This window comes from Astyanax mexicanus, chromosome 5 (genome assembly GCF_023375975.1).
Source record: "Astyanax mexicanus isolate ESR-SI-001 chromosome 5, AstMex3_surface, whole genome shotgun sequence".
Classification (NCBI taxonomy): Eukaryota; Metazoa; Chordata; class Actinopteri; order Characiformes; family Acestrorhamphidae; genus Astyanax; species Astyanax mexicanus.
The window spans coordinates 17,100,927-17,120,374 of record NC_064412.1 but is presented as its reverse complement, the minus strand read 5'-3'; the positions used below and the strand labels follow the sequence as shown (position 1 = coordinate 17,120,374).

At 35.6% G+C, this 19,448-nt stretch overlaps 1 protein-coding gene across 3 annotated transcripts; it reads right to left on the bottom strand.

Annotated features, from left to right (window-relative positions):
* Window positions 1-157: 157 nt before the first annotated feature.
* On the bottom strand, window positions 158-19,405 carry itgb7 (integrin, beta 7). 3 transcript variants are annotated; one of them, XM_015607126.3, is made up of 16 exons: window positions 18,921-19,405; window positions 13,690-13,756; window positions 13,315-13,388; window positions 11,773-11,962; window positions 11,491-11,661; window positions 10,478-10,719; window positions 10,013-10,168; window positions 9,434-9,529; window positions 9,210-9,299; window positions 6,334-6,474; window positions 4,578-4,765; window positions 3,999-4,225; window positions 2,725-2,938; window positions 2,402-2,592; window positions 1,232-1,392; window positions 158-1,112 (listed from the first exon to the last, which is right to left on the bottom strand). In XM_015607126.3, the coding sequence occupies exons 1-16, from the start codon at window positions 18,921-18,923 to the stop codon at window positions 1,044-1,046; spliced, it is 2,280 nt and encodes a 759-aa protein (XP_015462612.3). In that variant the 5' UTR covers window positions 18,924-19,405; the 3' UTR covers window positions 158-1,043. The 3 variants fall into 3 exon arrangements, with proteins under 3 accessions (XP_015462612.3, XP_007254309.3, XP_015462613.3); XM_007254247.4 differs by having other exon boundaries at window positions 13,690-13,753; XM_015607127.3 differs by lacking the exons at window positions 158-1,112; window positions 1,232-1,392 and having other exon boundaries at window positions 2,407-2,518.
* Between the last annotated feature and the right edge of the window lie 43 nt (window positions 19,406-19,448).

The window sequence follows — 19,448 nt, the reverse complement described above, 5'->3', positions numbered from 1 at the left end:
CTATAAACAGGGAATATTCCTTTGGGGTTCTATATATTTTAATAAACAAAATTTACATGCACTTCATTGTGATCTCCAATGTGCAAAAAAATAAACTTTAAATAGTCCATTAAAAATCAGCAAAATAGGTATATATAAATGACATATACACAGCAACTTAGAAACACAGTCACTTAACCTTTAATATAAGTCAGTGTTAAAGGGGATTATTTAAATTTAAGTTTGGATCATTTCTATTAATCCATCAAGTGTAAAGAATAGTGTGTTTGTTCAAATGATGTAGAAAACTAAAAAAATCAACAAAAATAAAGATACTTGTTTTTCATTGGATAGCTGCGATATACGTTTCAGTCACAAGAGGTGGGGAAACCCAGTCACATGATTAGGCACAAGCAATCTGAACTTGTGATTTGTTTGAGTAAAACTGATAAAAGCCTGATTTAAACATTAAGAACTTCATTTTGTTTTTGAAGCATTATTGGTTGATTTCTGTTCCAATGTGTGAACCTGGCAACCTACCAGGACACGGCAGACCAGCAGAGTGCAATATAATTATGACTAATTATGAAAGGGGCTATTAAAAAATATAGATTGAGGAAAAATCAGTGACACAACAAGCACAACATCCAAACTCGAGACTTGTACCTCTGTGACTTACTCTCACATTACAGGTAACATCATTCAGTGCCTCGATAATAATAAAAATAATATATAGAATATGAAATGATTTTAGAGCTCACACTTAAAGCTGCTTATCATTTTGCATGCTGCAAAAAACATGTAAAAATAAAAAAACTGATTAACATTAAACTTGCATGTACATCTTAAATGCGCTTTCAATCAGAATGACAAATACATCTGTATGTATAATAATTTATGTTACTGGTTATGGAAATATGCAGCCTATATGTTACTCTGTAAAGCCTGTATAAAGTATTGGTGTATTACAAAACACTGCAAAAATGATACAATCAGAATAGAATACACAGACATATTAATCACATTGACACACTCTCCAGTTCCTTCCTTACAGTCGTGATGCTTTAGCTGTCCTGTGAATGCAGAGGGTTGAGCACTGTTGTTGTGGCTCCTTGGAACAGTGGATTATTAGTCTGAAAGACAGTGAAGGTGAAAGGATAAATATTGAGACAATCTAGCAGAGCACCTAATATTTCTGAAAGAAGATTATAATTTATGGAAACAAGTAAATGAGTAAGCAAATAAAGAGAACCTCTTTCCAATCAGTTTGCTGCTGAGCCTTGATGAAGCTGCGGTATTCCCTCAGATCATAAAGCTCCAGCAGGACTTTGTAGATGATGATAATTGCAATGCCAATAAAAACAATGGCTGATACTGACGTGCCAATGATTATCTTGGTTTTATCAACCGTGCCTATGAACCAGAGGGACAAAAACTGATTATCTGAACATGCATAATTGTTTTACTTGTATAAACATTATTTTATAAGTGGTATTGTTTTTTTGTTGTGAGTGTTAAAAAAAACATTAAAATACTTTTAAAGGGAACTTATGCTCAAAATGCTGCTCATTCAAGACAGTGATGATTACAAACACTTATTTAAACCAATCAACTCAAAACACACAATTAAGAGTTCCTTTGTTCTCTATGGATGAACTGATCCACGCACAATAGGAACAAGGAGTTGAACCGCACACCACATACACTAACATCCCACTCATATACACTATATTGCCAAAAGTATCTGCTCATCTGCCTTCAGTTTGCCTTGAGCTAATCTGAAAATACATGAAGTTTGGAGGTCTGTAGTGATCAACTACAGTTGGATTCTCTGTGGACTGTGCTGTGGACTGTGTGTCCACTCTGGTATTTTATGTTGACGGAGCGAGTTGCATGTCCACTGTGTAATAATAATACTGACAGTTGACTGTGGTATATTTAGTAGTGAGAAAATTCCACAAATGGGCTTGTTGCACAGATGGCGTCCTATCACAGTACCACGCTGGAATTCACTGAGCTCCCGAGAGTGACCCAAACGTTCATGATTTGAATGGGTGAGTGAATACTTTTGGCAAAATAGTATATATTTATATACATATAACTTTATTATTTGTTTATTTGAAAGTAAACAAACAAATAATAGTTAACCATTTTAAATTCCCACCCTATTACAGAATGGTAGTAGTGCTGGAAGAATAAAGGCTACAGTATTTATTGAATCCATTGTTTTGACCTGTTTCATGTACCTGTTTCAGAAGGTTATGGGTTGGCCTATGCTATGCCTGTCTGCCTGCATTGTGACCTCTTAAATGGAATGGCTTATGCTGCCTTCCTTAACCATTAAGAGTTGTAATGAAAACCTGCAGTCAAAGTGAACTATTGCAGCTAAGACGAGTGTAGGCAGGTGAGTGTAAGAACTTACCTGGCAGATTAGCGTACTGGATCTTCACTGTGCCGTCATTGTTCAGCGTCACGTCATAAATGACATCCTTATGCACACATGGCAGCTCATGATTGTCCTTCAGGTGGACCATCTGAACTGCCTCACAAGCCACAGAGCAGTTAGACGAGCGACTATAAAGCTCACTCTGGACTGTACAATCCACACATTTTCTATAAATATCACAGATATACACACAACAGAGCTAAATCAGTATCTAAATAAAACATATTTCAGTGCTGAATACTCAGCAAATGAAAGAACAGTAAAGAACATTAAAATTAATTTGACAAACAGATACTTACACATATGTTTGGCATGGAGAGACAAGATCGGAGCAATGCTGTCCCACAAAACCAGGATTACACTCACACTGGTTACACCTACACTTCCCATGGCCGCTACACAATAGTCCGTGCTCATTCTGACACATTTTTTTGTCTGTTGAGCAGCCACATGCACGGCCCTCGTAACCTGACTCAGTGCAATCACAGGTACCACAGATACATTTACCTTTCTCTGTAACAAACACATAGGAGAAATTGTTGCAATTCAATTCTTACATTCTCATGTACAAGCTGTATGTTTGTTAAAATAATTATTTTTTTTGTGTGACACAACATTTTTACAGAACAATTATAATATGTGTAATGTGACCATTACCAGCCATTGCCAGCAGTTTCCCAGATACGAAGTAAAACAATTGTTGGATTGTTGGAGCTTCAGAATAAAGATTTTCCATTCAAAGAAAACTATAGTCTATGAATATATAGGCTTTATCCCTTAATCCACACAAACATATTTATAGTATGCTGGTATATCTAAATCCATTACCTATAATGTATTACTTTTTTGTTGTTTTATAATACAATAATTAATCATAGTAATAGTCTTTGTTCTCACAAAAGTCTTGTTTTTAAGGATACTTTTACACATACAGAACACATTGCATTGGTATGCTGCTCCATTTGATTGGAATATGCTTCAGTTAGATTTAAAATGTGTCCTTGCCTCATTTTAAAACATACCTCTCGGTTTGAAAGGCGATAAACAATTAAAAGTTATTAATGACGATAATAATTAAGTTATAAATGTGTATCATATATTATATTATACTATGTAGCAATGTCGACTCAAATCACGATTCAAATCACACTTACAACAGAAGTCATTTGGCAATTTAATACTTTATTTGTGGTAATATATGACGTTTCTGTCTGATTGTCTACAAATTTCAGCTGTTCCCATGTTTACTTCTGTATTGTAAATGATTTTCTACTGTAGATCCAGCTTTATTGTATTATAAAGCCATGTATATGTCCTGGACACAACTGGGTGTCCCAATGAGACAATTTACCAAAATGATTAGTCAAATATCCAACCAGAATTGAGCCAGAAGCTTATTAATGATAACCAAAAGCAGCTGGTCAAGGTCATGGAGCATTTAGCCCTATTTAACAGCAGAATGAGATGTGTTGCATATTATGAAGTTGTTTGAATAAATCAATCCTTGCCAACGTTCAACTACTTTGCAGTAGAAGTCAGAGCTTTTTAGGCTTTGTATTATTAAACAGCTTACCGTTGCAGATTTTGCCGTCATGGCGTTCACAGCTGGTAGAATCACACTCGCAGAAACTGCCATCAAAAGGCCCACGGCAAGTACACTTGCCACATTCACAGTAGCCATGCCCACTGCACACCTGCGAGACATTGTTCTGGCGGCAGTTCTTCAGCATTACTTCAGTGGATGTCATATCAAGATTATGTTCACACTCACAGTGCTGACCCAGGAATCCTTCATTACAGCTGAGACATAAACACACACACACACACACACAGTGATGAGAGTTTGGGTCAAGAGAACTGGAGGGATAGTACACCACGCAATTAATATAGTTAATATTAAATGTCAGAATAGTATTCAATGTAAATATATGTTGACACAACCTAATTTGTCATTTGTTGTCTGTTTTGCACTGTTGTGTAAATATGTAAGTATGAGGTATAACTTGTATGTATTTATTCTTTTATATCATTAAAATCCATACTGTCAGTCAGTCAGTCACCATCAGCGGTGAGAAAAGAAACATTGCTGAGGTTAGTTGGTTAGTTACTGCAGGTAGGGGGTGCTGCAGGCCAAAATATATAATAACACTACCTGCAGACTCCACAGATGTGTGTTCCTTTTCCATTACAGTGCGTTGAATTCTCCTCTGTGTCACAATTGCAATCACACAGTGTCTCTACTTTCACTTTCAGGACCTCACTGATGCCCTGCATTCGAATGAGCACTTCCTGAGGCCCATTCAGACATTCTGATGCATTTAGGCGAATTGTAAACTCCACCTGCAACGAAACAAAAAACAATATACAGTCAATAAAGGAACTAAACTAAACTTAAACACAGTACATTTAAATGTTTTTCTTTTTAGAATTCCATTAAAGTTATAGATAAAAGGTACTTTTTTCTGATCCCCTATTTAGTAACTTAAAAAACTGCTTTAAATGATTACACAGACATGTTTGCCAAAATGTAGGCCAGTATACTGGCAGTTTTTTTCCTACAACCAAGCTCTGTCCAGGTATTTCTGCCTTGTTCACAGTGATTTTGTGCCCAGTGACTCTGGGTGGGCCACTGACCCACTGCAATCCCTGACCAGGGTTTTTTATAAAAGCAACCTTGTTTTTTTAGGAAGGTCTGCATATGTGAATCATGCGTACAGTTAGAGGGAAGTGGCAAAGCAGTTATGCAAACTATCTAGTGACTCAATGTGAATATCACATGGGTATAAACTTTACTGATGTGCTGTACAAGATATGACAAACACAATATTGATATTTCTATGTGCTGTAGAGCTATCACTCTATTTATATTTAGTTTCATTAGATTTGTCTAGATATATTTGCTCTAACAGACCCTCTCCAAATTAGCAGCAGATTTTTGGTAACACTACATAGATGGTCCATTTGATGGCCTCATTAATGCTCAACTGACATTTAACTAACATTTAACAGCATGTATATTAAATGCAATTGAACTGAAAAGTGAAAGTAAATTACTCTCTGTTGAACTCTAACTCAAACTCTAATCTTACCATTTTAGAATTGGGTTTAGGGTTGATTAAGGGTTAAGGTTAGGGTTAGTTGTAGGGTTAGATTTTAGGTTAATTGGTAAGGTTAGGGTTAGGTGTTGGGTTAGATTTTAGGGTTGATTAATTGGTATGGTTAGGGTTAGGTGTTGGGTTAGGGTTGATTAATTGGTAGGGTTAGGGTTAGGGTTAAGTGTAGGGTTAGATTTTAGGGTTGATTAATTGGTAAGGTTAGGGTTAGGTGTTGGGTGAGATTTTAGGGTTGATTAATTGGTATGGTTAGGGTTAGGGTTAAGTGTAGGGTTAGATTTTAGGGTTGATTAATTGGTAAGGTTAGGGTTAGGTGTTGGGTGAGATTTTAGGGTTGATTAATTGGTATGGTAAAGTTTGGGTTAGGTGTAGGGTTAGATTTTAGGGTTGATTAATGGTTAAGGTTAGGGTTAAGTGTAGGGTTAGATTTTAGGGTTGATTAATTGGTAAAGTTAGGGTTAGGTGTAGGTTTAGATTTTAGGGTTACTTAATTGGTAAGGTTAGGGTTAGATCTTAGGGTTGATTAATTGGTAAGGTTAGGGTTAGATCTTAGGGTTGATTAATTGGTAAGGTTAGGGTTAGATCTTAGGGTTCATTAATTGGTAAGGTTAGGGTTAGATCTTAGGGTTGATTAATTGGTAAGGTTAGGGTTAGGTGTAGGGTTAGATCTATATTCAGATATATATGGGGTATATGGACTTTTCCTATTTCCTAACATCAGTCTCTGCTGGTTCTGGGGCTGCTGCCTGCGCTGCTGCTGCCAGTGAAGGTGACAGTGAGAATGGTGAAGCTGACCTTTTCGTTGACCTTGATGCCGGTACACTCTCCCCTGCTCTGCCACTCACTGGGTTCTCCGGTTTTGCAGTGGGACTTGTAGGACACTTGTAGACCTGTAGGGGTTTGGTCCTGCTCCAGCAGCAGAGTGGATGACAGGTTCTGCCGAAAATATGTGTGCAGAGACACACACACAGAGACAACACACACACACACACACACACACACACACACAAATATACATGATTAAACTAATGATTAAGGGGGTGGTGGGCTTCCATTACTATTCCTCTGTTGTAAGTATTGTACTTTTTTTTAAAACACACACACACACTGCCAAAGTTTCAGTTTTTAATGTTTCTAGATCCCCACTCCACTGTCATTAACAGATAGGAATACACCATTCTAACATGCCATGTCCAGTATAACACTGTTGTATCCCAATGTGCTGTGTGCCTTTATTACCTTTACATCTCTTTTTTTTTCTATGTAGCAATTGAGGACATACTTACAAAATATTTTGGAAACGGGCACAAGAACACACTAATTTAACATGTAATTACAGTGATAGTTGTCCAGCAGACTAAGGCTGTCTCTAGTTTTGGATCACAAGCTAGAATCCCAGATCCTTCTATTTGCTATCAGCAGCCGGAGTCAGAGAGAGCACATTTAAACATCCTCTCTCAGGGGTGGGTAGTCCGGTGCTTTCCCCAGAGAGTGTTGGTTCCCAGTAATGCTGCATCAGTGACAGTTCAAAAAGAGGTTGTGGCTGGCTTCACATGTATCAGAGAATAGGCTTATGTAGCATTACTAGTGTTATGATGAGTTTGTGCAAACAGGGAATAGGTAATGGGTCTTTCAAATTTGGTGAAATTGAGGTAAAATTAAATACTACATTTATACAATTATAGCATGAAACTTATGATGCTTTACAAGCAGCTCTCTGGGTGATGATAGAACATGATGGGCTAATAAAGAACAGTAGGTTCATAATATGAGCCCAGTACCGGTTACAGTTCATTTGAAGTGAAACCCATTACTAAATCACAACACTGACAGATGTGAAAAAACAGATTCACAAAAATAATCACAGAGGTGCATCATGATACAAGTGAAATCTTAGCAGCCATCAGCGGGACACCAGTATCCATAGCAGCAGTATTTTGTTTGATAAGACATTGAGACATGAGACATGGTACCTCAATAGTGACTGAATGCGTCATCAGGGTTGTGAAAAATGTGGTTGAGACTATACTGAAAACTACTGCAGACGGGTGCTTTCCTGAGCAGCATGACTAATTTCCTTTCTACTGACACTGAACACATGTTGTATACGTTGGGTATGTTGCAATGATCCCATTCTGGAACTTCTGATACTGCTGTGGCATAAGTGTCAGAATGTTTGATTTAATATTTTTCTTTTAACCAGAATGGAACCATGTGTGCTTGCTGTTAGCCGTAGCTTGTAAAAGAGATAAAATGGTTCTTTGAGTGATGCCATAGAAGAAGCACTTTTGGATACACATCATATTTATTTTAGAGATAAATGTAGGCAAATCCAAAACAGAAATACAAAAATGGTTCTCAATCATTTCCACCTCATGTCCCACCTGTTTATAAATGAACACATGTTCAGTTATAAACAAAAAATATTTTGTTTATTTTATTACTTTAGTGTTTTATTACTTTAGTGTTGACCAAAAACCAGAACAATAGATTAATGTTTTTGCTAGATATTTTTGTTGGATTTCTAACTAGCTAATTGTCTGCATCAGACACTATGGTGATTAATTTGCCTGAAGTTAATTCTGCTATATGGTTTTATTGACGTGTTTCTATTAATGTCTAATGATCTCCAATTTTTTACTTATACTTTTTTTTTACGTACACGCACACAAAAAATAAGTAACATATGCAGAGTGTTTGATGAGATTAAGATCCCAACAGCTCAGTTTTGGGGGGTAGCTGACTAAGTTAAGTAAAGCTTAGCTCAGTAAAAACAAATTAAAAAAAAAGTATTTTCTTTTAAAGTTAAATGAGCGCTAGATGTTAATCTACACAGATTTCTCTCCTGAAAACAGTTGATTTGGGTGAGTAAAGCATGTGCATTTATTGACAGTAAGCTTAGATTTCCAGATTTCCACTAAGGCTGTGTGCAGCAGCATGTATGATCTTTTTCCCCAGTGAATATATAGGTTGATTGATTGACATGCCTCTAAACAGCAAAAAAGCTAGTGCTTAATGTGGATAGCGGTTAATGCTAATAATGCTCCAGCAGTGCTAGCCGGGGTTAGCAGCGGGCTACAGGCTGATAATACTCAATAAAACTCAACTCAAACCTCAGGCTGATAAAACTCAACTCAAACCTCTGAACGGCGAAAGAGCTACTGAGCTAGACTAATGATAATACTGCTCCAGCCTCTGTGCCTCTTGCTAAACTGAAACTCCTGTATAATGCTGTACTTCAGCACAGTGGCTTTACTGCTTATTAATACCAGATTGGTAGAATTCATACATAATTAGTGCACCAGATTATAAGGTGCACTGTCGATTTTTGGGAAAATGAAAAAGGATATTAAGTGTGCATTATAGTGTGAAAAATACGGTACCTTGTGAAGACTGGATAGGTGGATAGAATTTGACCTAGTAACCACTGTGTCTCCCTAAAGGTGGGCCTGTGGACCACTAGTTAGTGTTGGTCCGCGGCCCTCTGGTTGAGAAACCCGAGCCCTAGGGTATTAAATATGGTTTATTATGGCATCACCTAGAACCCCATGAAACACCTTTGTTTTTAAGACAGTATGCAACATGATTAGAAGTGTGGTGTGGAACCATTGCAATAAATACAACTGATCCCTCTGAAACTCAGAATCAGATCCTTCTGAAACTCTACTCACCCCATACGCTTCAGAGATGAGCTGGACCACATTACTGGAGTCATCCTCCAGCACACCAACCACCGACTGAGGAATCAATGAACTCAGGGCCTGTATTTGTGAGTATGTGTAGTGAGAGTGAGAGAGATGCAGAGACAGAGAGAGAAAGAGAGAGAAGGAAAAGAGACTTAACTACTAAAAAACTCAGATAACACATTTTGTCCTGAATATTGAACAGATCTGACCTTATAGGCTGGAACGCTCTTCTCAGTCACTGCAAATATCAGCTGAATGTTGTTAGCCTGAAGAACCCTAGAGAGATGGCCTATCGATGGATAATCCTGAAACACACACACACCAAGCAATTTAGTATAAAATTCTTATATTTCAGAAATTGACCTTTTTGCAAATGCTAGATTATGAATTTCATGTTTTAAAGAGAACCCTTTCATGTACGAGTTTATTATGTTCATAGAAATTAATTGATTGATCTTAGTCCAAGTATGTAATGCTTACAAACTGTGCATTACTGTAATTAAAGACAAATTTCTACTGTTTGTGTGTTTGTGTGTGTATGCTTAGCCAATAAAACCTGTTCATATTCACAAAAGTGTTTTAAGAAATATATTTATATAACTTAAAATAAAACTTTAATGGGGCTCAATTTTACGCGGTTATCTTAAGGACAATTATATGTTTACTTATGAAGTCTTTGTCAATCTGGCTCCAGATAGGATGGTGATTCAGGAAAAAAAAACTTTTAGATTAACATCTGAATAATACAGCTGATTTTAAGTGGGTATTGTAGTGTATGCGATACTTACAAAAGTTTTGCCATCATAAAAACCATCACTGCTAAGGTGACACTGCCCATCATGTGGCCTAAAGATGCCAGAAAGCCGTCCATCTCCGGCCATGTGGAAGGTGTCATCAGATGTGTAGACCAGGATCCGTGTCACATTTTTCCAATTGATCTCTTTCTATAGATATGCAGAAGGAAATTATTTTTTATTTCTCCCATAAAAATGCATGTTTGCAACATATATACATTAAATGCAATAAAAAGAACTAAACAATACTTATTAATTAATTTATTTAGATTATATAAAGAATTATGCATGTTTAATGTGTTTAAAGATAAAAACGTCCTGCATGTCTGCCAAAAAAAAATTCATACATCATTAGAAAGAATGAAATTATGCTTACAGTAAATGTAGAATACAAAGTAAGAATAAAATTAGGTTTTTAAAAATGTTGCTTTGTTTTATGGTCAGAAGGAAAAAAGGTACCTGACACACAGCAGCCTGCATGATGGCATCCAGTCCAGCTTCAGGTGAGTCCAGGTTACCAGAGATGCTCTGCTTACTGACTTCATTCTTGAACTCTCTGGCTGAGTATGTCAGTGGGAGAACATTCTGGAAGGTGAAGGCAGGCTGGCAGTTGTCCATGCGGATGGGGCAGGGTTTCTCACGCCTGGACTTTACCTGGCTAACATACGGCAACTTCTCCTTGTCCACGAATGAGCCAAAACCTACGGCACAGAGCAGGAAAAGTGAGAATAAAGTTGAGTTTTGTTATTTTAATGCTACAATCCAGCACAATGAATAAGAAAAAAAATATATATACTATTAGATTTAATTTAAAGCAGTTTTATGCAAGAATTGTTATGTTTGCTCCTGGACTGCCTCTTGGAAAGTGAAATTCACTTTTCCAACATTGTAGTAAAGCAGCAAATCATGTTTTGAGTGCCCCCTGAAGGACAAGCCTTACACATGCATTTCTGGACAAGCTGATATAGATGCAACATCATTACTTAAAGTGAAAGAGGTATGCATACTGATGCAGTAGTGTGATTTTACTGTATTTTACTGGACTAAATTTATGTTACATGCATTACACAGGTCTTGCTAGAGGTCCTGTGCATGCTTCTGCAATGTTACAGTGTGCAGCAATAATAGAAACTCAATTCTTCTTATTTTAGAGCTGATATTTTAGGGTAATACTGGTCTAAAAAAATGCCTAAAATGTCATTCTTTATTTAACCCAAAGCAATGAGAGTCTGTCTATTGTATCACATTACCTTTTTAGATTATTACAAGTGTATACATTCAGCCCATTTCAGTTTTTTTAATGTAAAAAGTTGGCCTTTATTTTAAAGAAAGAATAATTAAGGTAGAAATGTTTGATATATTGGTGAAATAACTCAATTAAAAGATTCTTTATATTACTTAATATAGGCATTTCCACAACCACAAATTATTAGAATGAAAAGTAATTAGCTTTCAGATCTCAAGATCCTCACCAATTCGGACAGACTTGGTTACCTCCTGCAGCTTGTTTAAAATATTCTGACCCAGGTTCTTAATCTTCTCTAGATCATCCTTCATGGAGTAGCTCAGATCCATCAGATAGTACAGGTCTATGGGGTAACCTTCAGCCCTCCTGAATTCTACCTTAAATTCTTGTGGCACACCTACATGGGGAAAAGAGCAACAAAATAACAGATTACACGCACGATTATCACGCACGATTATAGTTCAGTGTAAAATATCTAAATTATGCAAAAAAGGGGTTTGTGGCTCACCAAGCTGAAGCTTAACGTGAAGGCTCTGTGGTTTGAGTTGGACAACATTGTCGGGGTCGCTGTTGAGGTCGCTGTCTTTCAATCTGGACGTTTCTCCAAGCTGACCAATGATTTCCTCACACTCCCTGGTCTTCAGTGAATTTAACAAATCACATCTGCGCTCATTTGACTCTCCTGGCTTCAGGAAACCCTGCATTACCCATAAATCTCCATTAAATTGGCAGGACAGTAGAGGTGTTTAGGACAGTGCTACACTGCCTCTTGCAGATAACCAGGCATGCAGATTTGGTTTAAAGGTAGCATAACAAAATGGTATTGGATCCATGTTAGATTTAAATTTTTTTTTTAGAAAATTTCACCAGAGATTGTTTCGAAGAATATATTATAACCAGATAAAGATATCTATTTAAGTATGTTTATGGATGCTATTTTGAAAATATAATACAGTATAAATACAACTTTATTCAAAATATTCAAATTTTATTTGTTTATCAAATGACATCTTCAATAAAAATATCTGATAATTTGTAAATAATTAAGGTAAATAAACAATAGCTATGATGTGAAAAAGCAGTGTGTTTAAGATCTACAGACATCTAATGGGAACTGATACTTCAGGCTGTTACATTTAGGTTACAATTGGCTTTATCTCTATTTTCCTTCTGCTTTCTACAGGTCAATGAGTGTAGAACTAGTTCTTGCATCCTTTCATTGACTCTGCTTGGAAATGTCAAAACACAAATGAGTGTGTAGGTTGGATAACTTGCTGGATGACTGCTTCAGAGAATATATTGGTCTTATTAATTGCATGATAACGAGGCAACAGCAAACCAAACACACTTGACGGTTCAACAATTGTTGTTTCTGCAAATTCCAAATCACAGTCTGTAATGCTTAGTTTGATTCTGTTTTCTCTCCATTTTGCTCTTCATCACAATATTTATTTTTAACAAAATGTCTAAAAATGCCATTTATTATATAAATTCTATTGACAGTTTATTAACTCATTGTATGTTAGAAGTAAAACATAAACAAGGTCAGTACAAAATAATTTACAAAGTAAAAAAAAATACTTACCATACTTACTTATATATACATATATATGCCTTTACACAACTAGGCATATATATACATATATACATATATATGCCTTTACACAACTAAATTGTGGCACAAGTAGCAGCACATTCAATTTGGCATAGGCTGCCTGCACCATCATTTGAACTTTACAAAAAACATTTTTTATTCCTTGATAAATTTCCTTGCTTAAAAATATATATAAAATTATTCATTTGACCATAAAAGAGAAAAAGTAAGCCTAACAGTGTTGTACTATTTAGAAGCACTGTATTTGGATGTTAATAGACATGGTGGGTATGGTATTGTCTAGTTGCTGTGTGGCCTAAAAAGAATAGGAAGGAATAAATGCGTTTAAAGAAAATGTAACTGCATGTGGTTAATGTTGTGAGTGTATCTTAGTAAGAAAAAAAGAACTGGATAAACCGCCTTATTGGATCATGTCTGTCTGAGCCTGCAGATTACCTGCTGTTTACACCAGGCACATCCTGGACTCCTTAGACATTCAGCACATGAACCCTTCGGTTGGCAAACTAGTTCTTGAGGTGGAAGAGAAAGATATCATCACATACTCATTAAATTATTCTTTTAGAAATTCATGATGTACAGTTTAAAATCCATTGTAACAAAATGTGAATAATATTTATATCAAGTTGTTTTAGCAAAAAGCCTTAACAAATGTCTGAGCAGCAATAAGTTATACAATAAGCCAACAAGTCAACAAGAAAACATTTGGGGGAATGTAATAATTTCTTTTTAGGTAAACAAGCTGAACATTTTTTACAGTATTTAGAAAAATCAGCAAAACATTATCTTCAGTCTTCAAAAAAAGTTCTGTACCTGCTACACATGGCTGCACCACAAACTGCAGAAGAACCACCACCACTAGACCAAATGTCATGACCTGCTGGAGGTGAAGAGGTAGAGTTTCAATAAGGTAATGTGAGCTGTTACAGTTAGCAATTCTTCAAAGAGTGCATTCAGCTGTCTTGTGGTCTTCATACTGAGCTTCTGAAAGAGAAATGCTGAACAGGCCAAGGCCTAGTGGTTCTTCGCATAGCAAATATACACTCAGTATTACATAAAAAAGGAAGCAGGGTTTAATCAGCATTTCATCAAGGCTCTATGTAAAGTCTGCATCTGTGAAAAAACTGAACTCATTTTCCACTTAAAACCTATTGTCCAGTATCTGCTATGACTTATTTACAGGAGTTACTGTATTTTGTTCTTGTATTTTCTTCTCTGCTAGTCTTAGTCACTACCTGCTAGTGTATATATATATATATATATATATATATATGGATAATAAAAAATAAATACACTAATTATTAATAAACATTTAAACAAAAATAAGGCATGTTGTGAGATACACAACTTTTTGCCTTGTCTAATGCTTTCATCTCCTCACACGCACGCACGCGCACACACACACACACACACACAGTTGCACAGTTGCACACATGCATAATTGTGAAACTGGAGACTGCAAACGTTGTAAAAAGAAGGTTATTCTCTGTGTGGTATTCACAACGACAAACCACATGTCTCTTCCTCTCTGATAACGACCTGCTTACTCTCATGAAGTGATAGACATGCAGACGCTACAGTGAGAACTCTCCCACGCAATCACATTCTCTCTCTCGCTCTCTCTCTCAGCGAAGGTGGAGGGAAAAATTCGGGTCACTCTTTTTGTGTCCGCCTTATAAAAATAGCGTCTGAGTTTAGGAATAAATCTACACTGATAGGCATAGTGGTCTGGAAGTGAGGTGTGTTCAGGTAAATATCTGACGTGTTTCTATCTTAGTGGCAGGAAATACAAGTGCGCCACTGATTAATTAAAACCCTGACAGCAGTCAACAGTCAGTCGCCCACTCCTATCTTAGCCACGCAGGAGCGTCGTGTGCTCATTACACACACATATGGACACAAACTGACTTTTAAAGGAAATGACAACTGGCACACTGATTGGTTTATTTCATGTTATGTCCACAACACACATATAATTAATTAAGATAATAATTTTTTGTGCCCACACGATAGCAAAGACACACCAAGTCATCCTAAATAAAGCTGCAGGATGCGCAATTGATCAGTGCGCTATGGATCACTAAAATAGGGCCCTAAATCAGAAAAAGTTGGACAAATAAAAAAACAGTGTTTCTCACTTTCACTTTTATTTGATTTTAGACAGTATGAACCCAATATTTTTCATGTTTTCAAGTCTTTCAGCTCTGCTCCACCTTCCAGCTGGGCTAGTGGCAGTAATAAAGGTAAAAAAAAAAACAATAATAAAGTATGCAAAGGCAGGTACTAATTCTCTTAATTAATCATGGGTGTGTTTTGGGTGTAATGTGAAATAAACCAATCAGTGTGTTAATTGCCATTCCCTTAAAGAGCCAGGTGTACTCGGACTTTGCCGGATTGGTATTTTAATGACGCAGTGCTTCTGCAATTCTCAGAAGAGCTCGTTCACGCTGTGAAGGTGTGTGAGCAGGTCATTAATGGGAACAGCAATGTTATTTTGTTCTTTATTGTGTTTATTGTTGATGTAAAAGTTTAGGTTTGTGCGCTGCAGCTCGTCCATGTGTTTGTGTAGTGTGTGTTTGTGGGGTGTAAAATAGCAATGAGCTTTGTAATGCGCCTTGTGCAGGGTGTAAGGTGTTCAAATAAAAGTCAAAGTAAATGTGAGAAAATCTGTGTTATTTAAGTTATCAATACTATCCAATTTTTTTTCTGATTAAGGGTTGTACAGGGAAAATTGCTCTGGTTCACCGTGCATTTTGTTTCATAGTAAAGAAATATACATAAACCACAACTGCCACACTCTTCTAGAACTTTGTGGGTAAAAATGACATTTACAGGAAATCAGCTGTTTCTGTAAGTTTGTGTGATCTTACAGAAAGACAGAAGTATTTTCACATTAAAACAGTGAGCCTCAAAAGACACTGATATTTATCATAAATAAAAAGCATAATTTAAAAAATCTGCTTTTATAAAACAGTGACAAACAACATAGTATACAATATAATCAAATAAAAAAGATCAATCCATGCAGCCATTAAAGGTTTTTTAATAGATTTCTTTAATTTTTTAGACTTTTTTTTAAATCATGGCTTTTAACCTGGTGAATCAATTTAAGTAAAATAATAAAAGAAGTAAAAAAATACTGCGCCTATCAATTAGAGATACACATAAGACCCAGTTTACCTCTCTCCCTCATATTCTTATCACCCACTATGTCACAAGCTATGCGCCATTTCCGACATCACATTCAACCCTTTAATGTTGTTGCTGCTGTTGCTTTATGATCTGATCTGCAGCTGAATTAGGCTAATTTTCATCTCTTATCCTTCTATTGTTGCGAAATTGTGAAACAATAGATTAGGGAACTGCGCATTTTCATCTGTATTGAACTTGCTCTCAAAACTTACTCTACATATTCTACAAACAGGCCAGACTAACCCACCTGTATTAAACTCCAGCTCTTATATACAGACGGTGGGCCTCAGCCACAGTTACCAGAAACCAACTCAGACAGTCACCGTTGAGGAGACCCATTTTTGAAGCTTACTTTATTGGATTTTACTGGATTTTAAGATTGTATTAACAGCACAACTACCAAGCTGCCTTTATTTCCCATCATGCAACACCTGTAATCACACAATGCCCTTTTCCACCCAATCTCGGCCCTTCAAACTCATCTACAAATTGAGGAACAATTTACTAAAAAATGTTTCTTAATGTGAAATTGTGATTTTCCACCATCTACAGTAAATAACATCATTAAAAAAGAGTGTCATGGTTAAATGTCAATATTTGGTGCTGGTGATCTTCAGGCCCTCAGATGGCACTGCATTAAAAGCAGACATGCCTGATTCTGTACCGGAAATCCCTGCATGGGCTTAGGAACACTTCCACAAATCATTCACCGTGCAATCCACAAATTCAAGTTAAAGCTGTATCATGTACAGAAGACGTCATATGGTCTAAACCAATATATTTTTGATTCATCTGACCACAGAAAAGTACACAGAGCAGTGTTTCTGCTATTATGTTTTAAATAGGGTAATGTTTTTCTATTGTAACCCAAAGAATTGGTTATTATGTTTTCAAATCATTACATTTATCCACCTTTTACACATATCTCATTTTTTTGGTAGATAAGGCAGTTGGCCATCAAGGACATCAGTGTATTAATTAACCAACATCTCCTACTGCACTTTAAATAAGATGTCTGCCTCATGTCCCATTTTAAAATGCTCTCTAATCTGAGTTAAATAATGTCTTTTTTCTTCTATTAATGGTAATCAATCAGTAAATGTGTTGTATTTTAGATAAAAGTGTTAAGCTGTGGCCATGAGTAGAAACAGAAAAGGAAATGCTTTACGGATTGTATAAAGGTGTTATAGAGTCTCAGAAAATTACATTATAGTGCAGAGAGGCATTGGATATTCTGACACATGAAATAAAAGTTAATTCTCAGACACCCTGTTTGAAATATTATGGGCCTTACTGAGCAAAATCAGTTTATTTCTCACAGAGAATCTTGTGTCGGTAGAACACTAGGTCTTTTACATCAACTGTTCTTTTTAAACCCACTCACACAGTTTTCATGAAGGTTTTAATACAATGTTCTCGACATCATCAAGATGGTTCAGGAACCTTAACACAAACAAACAAAGCCCTGATCTTAATCTGAAGATCATTAATCTAGTGGGGCCACTTACTATTGTCTTATGATCCGGTAAAATCTCTGTAGCCTAACTGTTAACTTTAGAATTTTCTTATTTGTATCAATAATACAAATAATTACTGAAAGTAAGAGTTGGCGAGGAGCTAAATAATATACTTTGCAATATGCACTTATACACACAAAAATGCATGTAATTGTGTTTATCTAATTAAATGATAAATAGATTATTAAAAATGTGATTATTATAGACTAAATAAAAATTTCGCTTGTGATAACTATAATAAACTCAATATAAAAATACAATTTCATACACAAATTTATATTTGTTAATAATATTAATTGTTTTTTATTATTGTTTGATATTGTTATAAATTGCAGAACAGTTAACTACATAAAAACCCACTCATTCATGGGAATGCATTAATTAAGACCTTGTTTAAAAAGTAGTTTCAATGTATTTGTTTTAGTTGTGTATTGTGTCTGTTTAATATCATGTTGTCAGCTAAATGTTGTCTCCATTTTGACATTCTGATGTGATGTGATGTGAATATGGCGTAAAGTTGATCTTTAATTTTTTTCCGAAATTTTAAGATGAACTGATAATAGAAATGCGGCAATATTTTCACATTGACTTCAATTGAAAGAAGGCTTTTCCTTCTCCTGTAGAGCTACATACTTTCTGACAGCAGCAATGTGTGCATAAATAATGTATTATTTGTGTACTATATAGTGATTGTGTATGAATTTTAGTGTTAGCTTTATACTGTTAGAGAAAAACATGTTTTCCCATAAAACAGATTATGGGAAAAAAATAAGTTGAATAGTAGTCGCTGTAAAAAGATATTATTTTAATTTTGGAGCATTTCTATATTTATTATATTCAAATATTAGAAATGGAAAAAAATGTTAAAAGTTAATACAAAACAAATTATGGGTCTGACGATACTAAAGTGCTAAGTGAGTTTTTTGCATTGTACTGTGTAATGTAGCTCAGCACAACACTTTACAGGGCAATTAAACAGACAAAACACTATGTTTCTGTTCTGACAAACTCCACACCTGTGTCTGTTACATTTTAGCAGATACTGTTACTTCATTCTATATATATTTTTTACATAATAAAAGTTTTAAAAGTTTTGATGGATGTTTATTTCATGTTAATTTGCATCATTCATTTAGCAAACATGTGATATACTTATTTTATTTTTCAGTCTTATTTTAAATATGTATTTTTTTTTCATTAATTCTCCCTTCTCCTGTGTTTGCTGTCATGATCAGCATTCTATTTTAGATAAACACAATCTAAACACAAATAGGCTATTCAACAGCATTATTCTGCTACAAATGTAAAAAAAAAAAAAAGATCCGTTACACTTACCATGATGTTGCTGTGAAGGCTTTCTGCTTATTACACTCTCACTTCTGCCTTGCGAGTTCCTACAGCAGGCGTGTGATCGAGCAGTTCCCACAACCACAGCTGCTTCACTCAGATTAGCTAGAAGAACTAGCTTGCCGCAGCTCACTATCATACCCAAACCTACATTTATACCGTGTGAATATTTCATGGTAAATAATTATATGATGGAAAAAGTTGGTAGTTAAAAAAATAATTTGAAAAAAAATATATATTTACTCACATTAACAAGCATCAATAAGAAACTGTTGCATTGGTTCTCTTCTATAGAGGGTTTTGTAGAGATCGAGATTGTGTTTATACTGCTGCACTGACAATACAATGTACAATGGTTTTAGAATGCTCCCAGCTTTTAAAATAAGTATAGTGAAGTGAAGTGAACTTTAATGTGCCCTGAATGCAAGTTTCAACATCCTTCACTTTGCAGGTGGGAAATAATTCTGGGTCAGCAAGAACTCACAACCTACTTTACCAGTTCTAATATGTTTTTCT

What these genes read in the sequence shown, in the direction of transcription:
- itgb7 (XM_015607126.3), bottom strand. An exon ending in TGCAGGCTGCTGTGTGTCAG is followed by an intron (nt 10,169 to 10,477) that starts GTACCTTTTTTC and finishes GCATATCTATAG; the next exon opens with AAAGAGATCAATTGGAAAAA. An exon ending in TTTATGATGGCAAAACTTTT is followed by an intron (nt 9,530 to 10,012) that starts GTAAGTATCGCA and finishes TGTGTGTTTCAG; the next exon opens with GATTATCCATCGATAGGCCA.